Source organism: Onychostoma macrolepis, chromosome 20 (genome assembly GCF_012432095.1).
Source record: "Onychostoma macrolepis isolate SWU-2019 chromosome 20, ASM1243209v1, whole genome shotgun sequence".
Taxonomy (NCBI): domain Eukaryota; kingdom Metazoa; phylum Chordata; class Actinopteri; order Cypriniformes; family Cyprinidae; genus Onychostoma; species Onychostoma macrolepis.
The window spans coordinates 21,821,272-21,836,243 of record NC_081174.1 but is presented as its reverse complement, the minus strand read 5'-3'; the positions used below and the strand labels follow the sequence as shown (position 1 = coordinate 21,836,243).

Genomic DNA, 14,972 nt, shown 5'->3' with positions numbered 1-14,972 from the left:
CCAGAACACGTTTGGAACATGTTTTAATGCCATCTATCGGCGAATATCTGTACAGTAATGTGTTGTCTATTTTGTATTTTTTAATTTTATAGCTTTTCATTTCAATCAAGCATGGGTTCACTTCTGTTGGACAATTAATTTTATTTTGAGAAAACGATCGTTCAGACGTCAAAATACTATTGGATTTTATAATGGATTTTATAATCATGCTACTAAACAATGTAGTGTTTTTGAAGTTATATCCTTTTTTCTTAACCTTTATCATTTTGCTCATTAGAACAGTGAAGTGAGCGGTGTCTGCATGTGAACTGAACTGAACTGAGTCATTTGATTTATTTGTAACCCCGCCCAGATTCACAGAGCCGGCACAACAGGTCCCTCTGTTGACACTTTGACAGGCACGCACAGCGCAGTTAAAGATTAAAATGCGAAAAGTTTGAGGACCAAATTACATTTTTTGGGTCGATATGAAACCCCTTATATCTTTTAAAAAGTAACTGAGAAGAACGAAGAGTGACTTTGATCCGGTTCCGCACAGGTGAGGAGCTGCTAATATATTAGAAACGGTAACTATTTACTCCCTTTACTTAAAAAAGTAAGTAAGGATTTTCTTCTTTTTTCCACGCATAGTCTAGAGATAGTTTCTGGTGTTTTGAAAGTTTTTTTTTTTTTTTCTGGTGTATGAAGTGTCACATATTCTTGCTCTCTCTTTAACTGATCAGGCACGTTTAACCTTTTAACTGTCACCATCCCCTCTGTGGGACGCCTAAATTTACTTCACTATTTTACAATTAAATCCTAATCTAATCATGACAAACTATATATCGTTGGAAAGGTCTAAGACTCCTAAATAGATATTTTACCACGTTTTTTGTTAAAAAATTATGTAGAAAAAGTAATAGATTAATTTATGACAAGAGTGGACCTGAAAAATCTACATCATAACAGGAGTTCTGACCTTTGTCAAAGAAAGTCTTCTTAGTTGCCTTTTTCTCTATCACGCTTTAGAAATCAATCATAAGAATTTATATATCAGTTGAAAACTTAAAATCTCAAAATTCATCCTTTGAAACCCATTTTAAAATCCGACATTGCATTACCATGGAAATGGTACATCAAAATCATGTTATAAAATGTTTTCATTCATGAATTATAAAAACTTAAGTTTGTATAGTGCACTTTAATGTCTACTGTCTCAAAACATAGTGAGCTCCCTATCTAGACAGCATTTTCAGTGTTTGAGATAGAATGCTGGTTTGGAGCACAATGTGAGTATACTGTATACAATGATCAATTCACCCACGCCAGTCATTTACTTATCAAGCGTAAGAGGTTTAATTCAGCAAGAATTGGCTCTTTGTCTGGCAGACTCATGAATCATGGCATGCTGATTTGTCAATATAATTTATCCTCGTGCTGTTTTCTGCTTCTCGTTGCAGCTCGTTTTTTGACACTGATCCAGAGTTTCGCCATGTCAAGTGGAGTATTGGCTCGTCTGAGTACGTTGACTTTGAGTATGCAGCAGCTGGGTCAGTTACCACACTTCTCGAACTGGTTGCCCCGTCTACCTTTACCTCAAGCCACCGTACACGCCTCTGATGTGCCGAGCCTGTTTCGTGAGCCCTACATCTTGTCGGGCTATCGTCCGATGCATCAGGAATGGCGGAGCTACTTTTGTAGCCTCTTTCAATGCCACAATGAGTCGCTCAATGTATGGACACACCTGATGGTAATCCCTGCCATTCTACTCCAGTTTTCTTTACTTGCAGGGACATGGGGGCTGACGCTCAACATGGCGTCTTTGCCTCTGTTTTTGTACGTGTTGTCGTCACTTACCTACCTCAGTTTCAGCGTGGCCGCCCATCTGCTGCAGTCACACTCTGAACTAGCCCATTACTCCCTTTTCTTCGTAGACTACGTTGGTGTAGCTATTTACCAGTATGGCTGCTCACTAGGCCACTATTTTTACTGTTCAGATCCAGTATGGAGGCACAGTCTAGTGGGTGTTGTTTTTCTGCCTGGTGCCGCGGTCCTGGCCTGGGTGTCCTGCACCAGCAGCTGCTACGCCAAATTCCGTTACCGCCGCCCGTACCCGCTCCGCCGGAAGATCTACCAGATCATTCCCACCAGCCTGGCGTACATGCTCGACATTAGCCCCGTTGCACACCGCCTGGTCACCAGATCTTGGGACGAGCCAGTGTTGGTGTTTCATGCCCTGCAAGTGGTGTTTTTCATGTTAGCGGCTCTGTTTTTCTCTTGTCCTTTTCCTGAGCGCTTCTTTCCAGGGAGGTGTGACATTGTGGGCCACGGACATCAGATCTTCCACATCTTCCTGGCTATGTGTACTATGTGCCAGCTGGAAGCAATGTTTAGAGACTTTCTGGTGCATCGGCAGTCTGTTGTAGATGTGCATGGAGAACATGTCATTATGCTGGCAGGAGGATTGTTCTTCTTGTTGTTGCTGTGCAGTGTTCTGACTGCAGTTCTTATGAGAGAAGCTGTGCAAAGGCAACTGAAGAAAAAAGACTGAAAACTATTTTGAAAAGATTTTACTAAGCATATTTGCTTAGCTGTATACTGTAGTACCAAGAGGTATTTATTAATATAAGTTGAAAAATTAAAATTATTTTATTTTAGTGCATTTATTATGAGAATTGCGATGGGAAGTCATTTTCTTTCTTTCTTTCATTTTTTTATTTTTTATTTTAAAAGTCCCACAATCATATTTTTAAATCCCAGATATCATTATATTTGAACTAAGACATTCTTTTACAAATCAAATCAAACACATACTAAATGGGGTTTTCCCACAAATGAATTCACTGCTGAGGATAATCTACCACTTAGCCGTCATTCCTCTGAGATCCAGTACTGTGTGGCTTTGCATAACTGGCCTGTTTACGTGAAACTGTTTGGAGTCTGGGAATGAGTTTTCCGAAGGCAAAACCATTCAAATTAAGGAGTAAAGCTGGAAATGGCCCAAATTAGAATGAGGGGAGTTGGAAGGGTGAGGGATAAGGGAAACAAAGAGGCTACTTTTATTTTGCACCCAGCGTTGTCAGGCAACGGTGTTGTGGTGGAGGAACAGATCAACTCTTGTTTGCGTCTTATTTATCTTAAAGAACATTCATACAGAATATACATACTCTGTTTATAAAATTGAAATACCATCTGCAGGCCTGAACAAAATTTTCCTGCTTAAATATTTTGTTGTCAGGGTGTGCTGTTCTATATACTGTGGGGTCCGACAGTCTAGAACCACACTGAAAATCTGGTATAGTCCAAATCTGATTTAAACCTAGAGAAAAACAAAGTTTTAGAATTGTAAAAATGTAAAGCAACAAAACACTGTGATGTACAATGATACACTGATAAAATAATTAGTATTTCTTTAAAAAAAAAAAATTAAATAAGAACACTGCTAAAATAGAATCACTTTAGTTCCCCTTGAACTGCACTGTAATTCTTCTGAACAAATAAACTTTGTAAATGTATTTACCCCCTTGATGTATGATGTACTGTATTTATTTCATAACAAATCATTTCTACCTCAGTTTAACCCTGGTGTTTAAACAAAAATGTGCTTTAGATATTATTTTGTACTTTAATAAATGTTTACATTAAAATCCATGTAATAAATCTTTGGTGAGTTTTGAATTTAGTTAAGCAAGTTGAATGAGACTTATTATTTGTAAGTAAAAAAGTAAAAATTCTTATTAAAAAAGTAATTTTTTTAATTCTTATTAAAAGTTATTATTTTAGTGTATCACAACAGTAGTTCCTCTTCAGGAACTCGAGCTGCGCAGCGTCTCGGTCCCTCGAGGAACTGTGGTTACATACGAAACCTAAGACGTTTTTTTGTTTTGTTTTTTGTTTTGTGCAAAGGCGTTATTGAAATACAGTTTATCATACATCCTTTGTCCATTAGGAGGCAGCAGTGTTCCATACATGAACTGAGACAAATTTTAGTTTTAATTAGGTATAGATATCATTCAAAACAGAACTAACCCTATTTATAAATAAAATCTAAATAAGAATAGAGAAATCATACTTTATTATTAAAAATAAACATCTAAGCTAATTGAATAAACAAGTATGCGAGTGAAGTGAGTTGTTTTGAGGGAGGTATGGATCACTGGAGTGACAGGGATCCAGAATGAGGAAGTGTGACTTTGTCAAATCCCTGTTGGATCAGTGTGTTCCTGCTGCCAGTAAAGACAAGATGATGACAGGTGATCTAGGATCATATAACTGAGGTCAAAGGTAATTGGACATTCCCTTTAATTCTTTTTAGCAAACTTAGAGAATGTGGCTGTTTATAGATATTAGTTTATGAAAACAGATGATCACACAGATGATGTACAATATCAGTGCATGAATATTCATTTGAAAGATCTCTGTGCTTAAGGTAGCCTACATTTTATACTGTTTTTAGTATTACTCTTTAATATTTCTACTTTTTTGGCATTACTTTTCACCCGCTACTGTTTCTCCTTGCATTTTTAAATTAGTAATACTAACATTGTAGTAACACCTGTCTGTGTTACCATGAAAGAGAGGTGTGACTTGTACAAGTACTCACCTGTGTAATCATCGTGTTTGTGAGAACTAACTGCTTGCATTATATTCGCTTTCATACTTTTACTCATTGGCCCATCAACAATCTCATCGAGAAAAGCAGCTGTTATTGATTTCACTTTCCTTCAGTTCTTACATTTCAGTCATTACAGAAACTTTATGAAGAGTGATGGCTCCTGTTGAGGAGGGCCAGGTCAGCTGGTTATCAGGTTGTTCTTCCTCCCTTCAGATTAGCATTGTGTCAGCCCTCTTCATCATCATTTATGTGACAGTCTACAGCCTTTGTACAAGCTGTTTCAGGTAAGTCTCTTATTTTCTCTTTTTCATTTGTTTTTCTTCATGTATTTACATGCATATTTAGGAATTTAGTCATTATCAAAATTTGTGCTGATTCAAAACACACCCAGGAGAAGGGAGTGATTGTAACAGAATGCTGTGAGTAAATGGGTGGAATGTGCAATGACAGGTTCAGAAGCACAACTCACCAAGTGCATGTCACGCAGCATGAATAACATTAATGTTTGTGTTGTTGTAAGAAAAGAAAAGACCTGTTTGTCATCTCCGGTACTTTTGTGTTTATGCAAACCACAAAGATGGACTGATAACATCATGTTTGCATGCAGAGACCATGCAAAAAATATCAGGAAAATAAACAGGATGCAAGGTGGATGTGCATCTGTAACATTTGAAATAGTGACTTTTCTTTTTGTTGTCTCCAGTATATCTGACAGTGTTTCACCCAGGCATTTGTACAGACGAGAAAGAAAAAATATTCCATCTGCACCTCAACAAAACGTAAGAGACTCAGAATGCAATATATAAATTAGTATTACTCTTGGTTGTTGCTTATTGTTGCTTATTGCTTATTGTTCACTGTTAAAATATACTTTAAAAAAATTGCCAAGTTGCTTAAAGGGATACTCCACCCCAAAATGAAAATTTTGTCATTAATCACTTACCCCCATGTCGTTCCAAACCCGTAAAAGCTTTGTTCGTCTTGGAACACAATTTAAGAACATTTGGATGAAAACTGGGAGGCTTGTGACTGTCCCATTGACTGCCAAGTAAATTGCACTGTCAAGGTCCATAAAGGTATGAAAAGCATTGTCAGAATAGTCTATCTGCCATCAGTGGTTCAATCTGAATTTAATGAAGCGACGAGAACACTTTTTCTGTGCAAAGAAAATAAAACAACGATTTTATTCAACAATTCATCTCCTTTGGTTCAGCGTAGTGCCATTTTGGAGAATATCCACTGAACGCAAGCAGCGTACGCTCTTCTGACGATGCTTTTCATACTTTTCTGGGCCTTGACAGTGCAATTTACTATGCAGTCAATGGGACACAAGCCTCCCGGTTTTCATTCAAAATATCTTAAATTGTGTTCTGAAGACAAACGAAGCTTTTACGGGTTTGGAATGGCATGGTGGTAAGTGATTAATGACAAAATTTTCATTTTGGGGTGGAGTATCCCTTTAAAAATGTGTTTCACTTTACAACGTCTAAATTACTTGATTTTGAGTCAAAATATTCACCCCAAAAATGAAAATTTGCTGAAAATTAATTGTTCACCAATGGATCCTCTGCAGTGAATGGGTGCCGTCAGAATGAGAGTCCAAACAGCTGATAAAAACATCACAATAATCCACAAATAACGCACATGACTCCAGTCCATCGATAAAGTGTTTTAACTTTAAACTATTGCTTCTGGCCAAAATATCAGTCCATATTCCATAATAATGTTTGCACCAGTGACTGTGAACTGTTTTGGACATGATGCTTGATTGGTGCATATTTATCTCCTGATTCAGACAGACAACCTTTAGGTTGGACTTCTAGCCAGAAGCAATGGTTTGAAGTTAAAAATGTCTTAATGACGAATATGATTTGTGTAAAACAAACATGCAGCATGTGGATTACTTATATTATTTGCTGCTTGTTGTTTTTATTAGCTGTTTAAACTCTCATTCTGACGGCACCCATTTACTGCATTCACTGGTGAACTGCTGGATATATTGGCGAGCAAGAAATGTTTTTCTAATGTTCTAAATGTTTTTTTACATTTCTTTAATATGACCAAATCAACCTCACCTCATTAGGTTAGAGCAACAAAAATCATTTTAAAAGTTAGATTGTGCAGAAATAATTCTTTATTTATACTGAATACAAAGCCAATGCTGAATAGTGCTTGACCACTGATAACAATTTGCTTTAAGAAGAAGAAACTCACTTTTTCCTGCTATGAGACCGTTTGCAATACACTATTGAACCATATCTATCCTATTATGGTCAATTAAAATCATTTAGTGGCAAATTGCAGTGAATCAGCAAGAGAGGATAAGTAATTTCCAGAGAGTTATTGGATTAATCTTCCAAAGGAAATGACACTGTAATGGAAAGCAGATAGAGAAAGCTAATAATGATTTTTATATATATATATTTCCAGCACAAAAGTCATAGTATGTGATATGAAAAAAACTAAATGATAAATAAATATTCTCATCAACTAATGTCCTTGCTGCAGAAACTACCTGAGTCCCAGAGTGTTGAATATATGCCAGATGCCAAGGATCTAACTGATCATATATACTCACTCGTGGAGGCTCAACTGAATGAGGAAAATCCTTATGAGTGCATTAGTGAGCCTCCATTACAGCCTCCATCTGACAAAGCTGAAGGGGTGAATGAGAGCCCTTCCCCAACAATGACAAAGCCTGATGATAATCACTTTGTCTCAGCCCTCAACAAACCAGTAAACAAGCAGGCAGTGGAGCAGCCTCATGCTTTACCTCAACATCTGACCGACTCAGAACAGACTGCTGTCTATGCTGCAGTGAACTGGAAAACCAAGAGTCAGAAGAACGTAGCACCTCTGTTTCAAATGGATACTGTGGTTGATATGAGTGATATTGCTAAGGAGGCTGTCCCTCCTATTCCAGACAAACATTTCTAGTATGGCAGAAAGCCAACATTTTAATTTAAAATACATTATTTGTATTTATTCACATTTTGCAAGCCTTAAAAACATACTTTAAACATATTTTTGTATTTATTTGCTTTTTATCATGTGAACTAATAAATATGTCCATTCATTGCCATAACTTCATGTAAAACTATAAAGGAAGCCAACCATGTCTGGGTTATTGTAGGTCAGTGTGAGTCACATGACACAGTGCCTCGAGCCAATACCCAGACTGGATTCAGAGACCGAAACCCAACATGCTTGTGCTGTCCAGACCTAAAATCCCCTTTGGAGGATGAAGTCCGTCGGGCACGGCCGCCGACAGAAGAAAGCTTATAATCCCCAGACATCATTACATGATGAACGCTCTCTTCTAAATGTCTGTTTGCAAATACACAATGCTGAATATTTAGTAAATAGACCAAATGATGTAGGTGAAAGGTGACAAGTCAGTGGACTGCTCTGGAAACTGCAGAATGCTGTCAAAACTGAACAATTAACTTAGAATGACTTAAAATAACCAGTTTGTCTGTCTATTCACACACATATATTGATAAAAAATTTAATAAATATTATTGTGGAGTACTTTTTATCATGTATATTATATTGGAAATAAAAGCAATATTCTGAACTATAACTGTGAAACTGTATTATTTGACTCATAGTACATGCTTTTCTTTATGTTTCTATTTTTGTAAGAGATAAAAATAAAACATGATGCAACATACCAATATTAGAGGAGAAACAATAATCCTTTTTTAATTCTCTTATTTTCTTATACACCATAACATGATAATACCACACTATTCATTATTTTATATTAATAACTATTAATTAACTACAATAACACTAGTGTGTATATACAGTATATGTGACCCTGGACCACAAAACTAGTCATAAGTAGCACGGGTATATTTGTAGCAATAGCCAACCATACATTGTATGGGTCAAAATTATAGATTTTTATTTTATGCCAAAAATCATTAGGATATTGAGTAAAGTTCATGTTCCATGAAGATATTTTGTAAATTTCCTACTGTAAATATATCAAAACTTAATTTTTGATTAGTAATAGCCTATGCATTACTAAGAGCTTCATTTGGACAACTTTGCACTTCTTTTTTGCACCTTCAGATTCCAGATTTTCAAATAGTTGTATCTCAGCCAAATACAAACCATACTACATCAATGGAAAGCTTACTTATTTAGCTTTCAGATGATGTATAAATCTCAATTTCAAAATATTGACCCTTGGTTTTGTGGTCCAGGGTCACACAGGCACACCGACACACACATATGTATATCTAGGCCTATAAACAGCACCACAACAGTAAAATGCAATAAATAAACCCCGCACAGTGCAAAATAGTGGAATAATGCTACGAGTATTGAAGCTATTTAAACAAGGCTGTGAGCTGTGAGATGTTGCAGTGAGCAGCTGTCATTGGGCATAAGTGAGTAATATGAGGGCACGCAAGCTGCGCGAGCGAGACTCACAGGCAGCCCCCCCGACTGACTGACGGCAGAGAAGCGCGGGTGAGCAGCAGACAGCGGCATCTCTCCCTACGAAAACATTCAAGGTAAAATCACTAAACACGCCGGTTTCTCAGTGACGGTATGGCAAATATTGAGGTTGTTTATTTTACTGCACGTCTACAGACTTTTCCCACTAAAATCGTATAGCCGGTGTTTATGTGAACACTTCTGATTTTAATCCTACCGCGGTCGTGTCGAGGAAATACGCTGTTTAAAATGATCTTTTAGTGGGGCAATCTAATGCATGTGGCTTAATAGGTTTTTATATCTGCATTTTCAAGAATAATGTGCACAAATGTGATTTATTGTATTGCAACTGTCTGTTGTTTTGCCTATTGGATTGTGTACATTAACGGGGGTTGAGCAGAAACTCGTGTACGCACACGTTGTTGGGCGAAGGTGTGTCCTTCGGGGAAGCGAGTCAGCCAATCAGAACGCAGCTTCCGCCTCCAGTGGGAAGGTTGTTTTTTGCTGGATGTAAACGCCCATTACAAGAGTCACAGCTAAAGTATGGATCTGGATTAAACAAATGGCACAGTTTAGTTTAGCTGTTCCGAATATTCAAACTAGAGTAGCATTTCCTGAAGAAAATGCAAAGTGTTTGCAAGGTAGCAATTTTTAGACAAGCCTTTGTTTTGGCTTTGGCTTTGTGTAAATGATATGCTGTTGTTAGCAAGCATCTTATTTCCTGTCAGCTTTGATCAAGGCGAGAATCAACACATAAGTGTAAATGTGGATATGAGCTGGTAAATACGTTCAAAAAGACAAAAAAATCGCAATACAAATAGATGGAATTTTGTCAAAATAGATGAAAATACGATACAGTTGGTGTATTGGTGGTTTCGAATCGGTTGAGTTCAATGAATTCATTGAGTCACTAATAAAAGACTCGCCTACCGTGTATCCAATCGATAGTATGGAGCTACAGAACGAATCAGTGATCGAATCTTTTTAGTGAATGGATTCAAAACACTCGAGCGAGTCACAATGATGAATCCGTTGCGGGATTTGGATCTCTCAATGATTTCACTCCCTAAATCCGGAGTTACAGTATCTGAGAGGCTCACAGTCAGGGGGTGTGTTGCCCTAAAAAAAAAGTAAAGGCACCGAGCAATATCAGACTGCGCTGCTTATCTGTATGCAAAAATCTGTCGCGTGTATTCGATAAAGGTATTTTTTGATTGTTACATTACATTGCTGTCTTTCTCATGTAAGTCTAATATATGAGGAATTAATTTATCCTGAAAGTCTCGTATAAGTGCTTTAGGTTTAAATAGAGGGTGTTGCTTGTAAATTTAATTATTTATTTATTATTTTCCACGTTTTCATGGCCTCGTGGCTCTGTCGCAGAGCTGTGAGTTGTTATAAGCCATCTTGGCGTTTAGATGAAAACATGCACTGTAAATGCACGGTGTTTTAACATGCTTTTCCCTGCTTTCTAGCTTTTTGTGCGGAGAGCCAAAGCCGACTGTTTAGCTGAGAAGGCACAGCATGGCAGCGGTGGGATCCAGAGCAGGACTAGAAACAATATCAATGTGCACAGAAGGGCAGGACGGATTGGTATGTGTCATAATAAATGATGATATATAGCCCTTGTAACTTATACATTGATACAGGAAAGTGTGTAATTGATTATTTCCAATCCTGCAGGTCTACATGCAGTGTTGTGGCCAGGGAGAAGGGGTGGGTGTGCAGAAGAAGCTGAATGCAGGGACAGAGTGGTCAGCCGATGTAAACGCACAGCAAACAAACCTTCTATCCTTCCCACGGTCTTCCGGAGTGGACTTACCTTACAGGTTAGCCTACAGATCCATTTCATCTATCTAGTTCATTGTCTTCTAAATATAATACCAGCCCCTTTTCATTTTAGAATAATCCTGACTCTGTTAGAGCAGAATCACTCTACAGATATTGTGTGATAAAGATGAAACGTTACTGTGGGCATGCTTACATTGTTATATATCTGTAATGCAGTGTAATGTAGTTGTGTGAAGAGTTTTTACTCTCTGTCTTATTTCAGAAGTCCTGAGTCGGTGGAGATGGATGAGATCATGGCTGCAATGGTGCTCACCAGTCTGTCCTGCAGTCCAGTGGTCCAAAGCCCCCCGCAGAGGGACCTCCTACCAGGTGAACTGGTTTCTTTTGCAAACCACACCTTGCCAAACATGGAGCACTTTGCAGTGTATGCTTGACAAACCAGTGCAGACAGTTTGTTTTAAACAAAGTCCCATCAGATTTTTCTTTTTAGAAATTGGTAGACTTTTTGTTTGTATTTTTGCTCTATCAAATATTTTTATGTTATTAATTTTACTTTTTAATTAAGTGCATCTTATATATTTTCCATGATCTAGTATAACACACAACCCAACAATTAATTTAGCAATTCTTTAGGTTTGTCAGTCTTTCAATTTTTGTACGTTTTATTATTTTGCTTTTTAATTATGCACTCAGTTAATTATGTATTTATTTAATATATTAAATGTTTAAGTTTTATTATACAGTATAAAACACAACCCAACAATTATTTTAGGAGTTATATGTTTTGTCACTCTTTTTTTACATTTTTTGTTAATATCTCTTTTTTAATTATATACTTATTTAATTTTTATATTATAATTTTATTATACAGTGTAACATGCAGCCTAACAGTTAATTTAGCAATTAGCTCTTTCATTTTTTTGTCTTATGAATTTCACTTTAATTATACACTTATTAAATTATAGAAATATTTGATGATTATATAACATTTTATACATATATTATACAGTCCGACGTACAAACCAACATTACAACCCAACCCTGTTACACAAGTAATTTTTAAAAACAATTGTCTTATTAATTTCTCTTTATTTAATTATTATAATACGATTTTATTAAACAGTCCAACATGCAACCCAAAATTACAACCCAACAACATGCAACCTAGCATTTAATTGACCATTTCTGTGATTGTGTCACTCACTTTAAAAAAAAAGTTTTATTAATTCAACTTTTTAATCTAACATTTAATTATAAAGTGATTATATGTTTCATTAAACAGTATAACACACACCCCTCCAGTAAATTTAGCAGCTGTATGGTTATGCGTGTTATTCACACTTCCCTTTTTTTTGTCTGTGACTATAGGGGACATGGAGTGTTGTGGAGGTGAGCTGTCTGACAGCGGCAGCAGTGGTTACTGGAGCTGGGACCACGGCAATGTCAGCCCAGCCCCTTCTCCATCGGTCACCGAGATGGACAGGAGCCTGGGCCAACCGACAGATGAAGGACTGCACATGGAGCTGGACCAAGCCGCATGTGAGGAGCCGGAGGCCAGGAGGTGCAAGGTGAGAATGAAAAGACTGTCGGACTGCAGAACCCGAGGGTGAATAGACAGCGTTTTAAGCTGAGTCACTCTTTTTTTTTTTTCTTTCTCATTCTCAGAGCTTGAGCAGGGGAGCATACAGGTGTCTGTGGCCTGGCTGCGGGAAAGTGCTGACATCACGGGTTGGAATGAAACGGCACATTCGAATTCTTCACCTGGGGTGAGTATGTCCTCACACACCAAACTCTTGGAACAACTGAGATGGCACAGGAACGTTATGAAGCATCTTTAAACAATGTCAGTGTTTATTATGTTGAAAAACCATGTATAATTCTACAAGTTTACATTATTTACTAGGCCTGAAAATAACTTACAAATAATGCATTTTATTTTTTCCCTTTATTTTGTTTTCTCTTAAACAGTGGGGGCTCAGAGCAGTCTCATAGGGAGGAAGACTTCTACTACACAGAGGTCTCCTCTGAAGATGAGGAAACTGCACCTCCGTCTCCTGCTCCATCCTTCTCCAGCGGAGCCTGGACCTCCTGCAGCTCCACACAAAGCCAGTCCACCCCAGGACCCCAAGATACTCCAGTCCAGTCAAGCCCACTCAGCCAATCAGCTCCAAGCAGCGTGTGGCAGATCCACACTGAACATCTCTATCAGGTACAGATCAGCTGAGATAATGGCTAAAACAGATTATGTGATGCAGTTTTGAAATTTAAGGTATAGTTCACCAAAAATGGAAAATTCTGTCATTGTTTAAAAAGGCATCCTAAAAACAAATCCTTATGAATCTAGCGTTTTAATCTAAGTCTAATGAACAGATGTCATTTAATGGGTGAACTATCCCTTTATTACTCATTATAGAAACAAACTAAATCTTGTAAAAAACTTTGTGATGTTAAAGTGTTTTGTTTTTTTCCATCACTGTGTTGTTTTCTGCAGGCCTGCGCACCCATTCAGGTGACGGTCTCTCCAGGCTCGCCCACCTTTTGTAGCTGGACCCCATCTGGTGACGTCCAGCAGAAACCTCAGGTTGGTCTGCCTCTCCAAAAGCAGTTAACGTCATAGGTGATGCATTTTAAAACACTTTATGCCATCTGTCCTTTTATTACTATGTTGATCTGTAGATTCCAGCATCTCGCAGCCGGTCAGTGAGTGTTGGAGAACAATGGCTACAGAGGAACAGCACCCCCACCAGATCACAGACAATGAGTGCATCTCCCTCCAGAGGGCACTGTTCATTCAGGTATTAGATCATGCTCAGTTAAATGCTGCCAACTGTAGCTAAGAAAAATATCTCTAAGCAAAGATAAATCTCTGTTAGTGAAATTAACATGGTATGTTTTGAAGTCATAATTATTAATATGACTGATCATTCTGAATAAAGTATGTTACGCCACAAAAGTTATATAAGATAACAACTTTTTCAATGTGTTCAATTCTTTTTGTGTCCTTAGGAAGGGCCGAGGTGAGGCCAAAAAGTGCCGAAAAGTGTACGGCGTGGAGCGTAGGGACCAATGGTGCACTGCCTGCCGCTGGAAGAAAGCCTGTCAGCGGTTCCCAGACTAAACAAAAAAAGACTTTTTGGAGACAAGGAAGAATCTCCATTTTCTTTCTTTCCTCCAACTCTTTCCTGCACTGTAGAGGACCCGTCTTTTCACTTTTCTGCTTTTTTTTGTTTTCCTACCAGAGTTAAAAGTGTTTTTGTTATGTTTTCCCACAAAGTGAACGCTGGTACTAGCTGTTGAGACTGTGGAGTAGTAGGATCCCAAACCTTCAAAGGTGAATTCTGCCCTCTCACGAGACTAAAGTGTAATCCTGTATCTGATCAAGGTGTTTTCTACCCCAGTCCTGCACTTCATCCATACCCGAGATATTTAAATGATTGTTGATTTTTGTATACTGTGGACAATGTATTGCTTCGAGCATTTTCATGACGTTTTTCTATTGCCGTTTTGTTAGCCTGAAAGTTGTAATGTCATGTATTGTCTTTTTTTTCTATGTATTTACTCTGAATTTAGTCACAACTTTTGAGTTTCACAAGGTTTGACTAAGGTCGTATGCCATAGCGCTTCCTAATCAATCTAAACTGCCAGATATAAAGCTACAGTGGTGTTGAGTGAAAGGTGTGAATGAAGCTGGCCACATTTGTGGCCACAGTATGTTGTCCAATGGAGATAAAAGTGCAGCTATAACCTTTTGATTGAATACCAAAGTGCTATTGCAAAGAGTTAAAGGGAGCTTGACTGAATATTGCCCGGAGAATAGATCGGGCTTGTTTCCTTTTGTACGTTTCTTGTTATCCTTCCAAAAAGTGTTAAGGTCTTGTACAATACTGGAATCATCCCCTTGGGAACATCTAAAAGGATTTGAAAGCGTAACATCATACGGAAAATAAATTATGTATGATTAAAAGACACAAGATAAAATATGCAAATTTCAAAAGCTTGTCATTTGTGCATGACAAATAACAAGAACAATCGTAAAATTATTTTATTGGCCTTTTGTGTGCATTTCATGTACAAGTGGAAAGGATTAAAAGAAAAATACTCACTCTCCGAAAATGCTTGCAGAATGTGTTTGAAATGA

The 14,972-nt window shown here is 37.6% G+C and overlaps 3 protein-coding genes across 9 annotated transcripts; all 3 read left to right on the top strand.

Moving 5' to 3' along the window:
• Nucleotides 1-215: 215 nt before the first annotated feature.
• On the top strand, nucleotides 216-3,440 carry paqr8 (progestin and adipoQ receptor family member VIII). The gene is made up of 2 exons (XM_058755014.1): nucleotides 216-538; nucleotides 1,440-3,440. The coding sequence occupies exon 2, from the start codon at nucleotides 1,472-1,474 to the stop codon at nucleotides 2,528-2,530; it is 1,059 nt and encodes a 352-aa protein (XP_058610997.1). The 5' UTR covers nucleotides 216-538; nucleotides 1,440-1,471; the 3' UTR covers nucleotides 2,531-3,440.
• Nucleotides 3,441-3,665: 225 nt separating this feature from the next.
• On the top strand, nucleotides 3,666-8,164 carry LOC131526659 (uncharacterized). Of its 5 annotated transcripts, none has more exons than XM_058755019.1 (4): nucleotides 3,666-4,263; nucleotides 4,731-4,878; nucleotides 5,298-5,373; nucleotides 7,103-8,164. In XM_058755019.1, exons 2-4 carry the CDS (start codon nucleotides 4,748-4,750, stop codon nucleotides 7,529-7,531), a joined length of 636 nt encoding a protein of 211 aa, XP_058611002.1. In that variant the 5' UTR covers nucleotides 3,666-4,263; nucleotides 4,731-4,747; the 3' UTR covers nucleotides 7,532-8,164. The 5 variants fall into 5 exon arrangements, with proteins under 5 accessions (XP_058611002.1, XP_058611001.1, XP_058611000.1 ...); XM_058755018.1 differs by having other exon boundaries at nucleotides 4,722-4,878; XM_058755017.1 differs by having other exon boundaries at nucleotides 3,667-4,263; nucleotides 4,708-4,878.
• Nucleotides 8,165-9,007: 843 nt separating this feature from the next.
• On the top strand, nucleotides 9,008-14,955 carry znf395b (zinc finger protein 395b). Of its 3 annotated transcripts, none has more exons than XM_058756894.1 (10): nucleotides 9,008-9,120; nucleotides 10,519-10,636; nucleotides 10,727-10,872; nucleotides 11,097-11,203; nucleotides 12,203-12,402; nucleotides 12,500-12,600; nucleotides 12,803-13,043; nucleotides 13,326-13,415; nucleotides 13,511-13,629; nucleotides 13,841-14,949. In XM_058756894.1, the coding sequence occupies exons 2-10, from the start codon at nucleotides 10,568-10,570 to the stop codon at nucleotides 13,950-13,952; spliced, it is 1,185 nt and encodes a 394-aa protein (XP_058612877.1). In that variant the 5' UTR covers nucleotides 9,008-9,120; nucleotides 10,519-10,567; the 3' UTR covers nucleotides 13,953-14,949. The 3 variants fall into 3 exon arrangements, with proteins under 3 accessions (XP_058612877.1, XP_058612879.1, XP_058612876.1); XM_058756896.1 differs by lacking the exon at nucleotides 9,008-9,120 and adding an exon at nucleotides 10,094-10,246 and having other exon boundaries at nucleotides 11,100-11,203; nucleotides 13,841-14,955; XM_058756893.1 differs by lacking the exon at nucleotides 9,008-9,120 and adding an exon at nucleotides 10,094-10,246 and having other exon boundaries at nucleotides 13,841-14,950.
• Nucleotides 14,956-14,972: the final 17 nt, after the last annotated feature.

Bases quoted from the DNA above. Each gene is read 5' to 3' on its own strand.
- paqr8 (XM_058755014.1), top strand. From the start codon at position 1,472: ATGTCAAGTGGAGTATTGGCTCGTCTGAGTACGTTGACTTTGAGTATG.
- LOC131526659 (XM_058755015.1), top strand. From the start codon at position 5,038: ATGACAGGTTCAGAAGCACAACTCACCAAGTGCATGTCACGCAGCATG. The intron at 5,374-7,102 runs GTAAGAGACTCA...TCCTTGCTGCAG, and splicing joins CATCTGCACCTCAACAAAAC to AAACTACCTGAGTCCCAGAG.
- znf395b (XM_058756893.1), top strand. From the start codon at position 10,568: ATGGCAGCGGTGGGATCCAGAGCAGGACTAGAAACAATATCAATGTGC. The intron at 13,044-13,325 runs GTACAGATCAGC...TGTTTTCTGCAG, and splicing joins ACACTGAACATCTCTATCAG to GCCTGCGCACCCATTCAGGT. The intron at 13,630-13,840 runs GTATTAGATCAT...TTGTGTCCTTAG, and splicing joins AGAGGGCACTGTTCATTCAG to GAAGGGCCGAGGTGAGGCCA.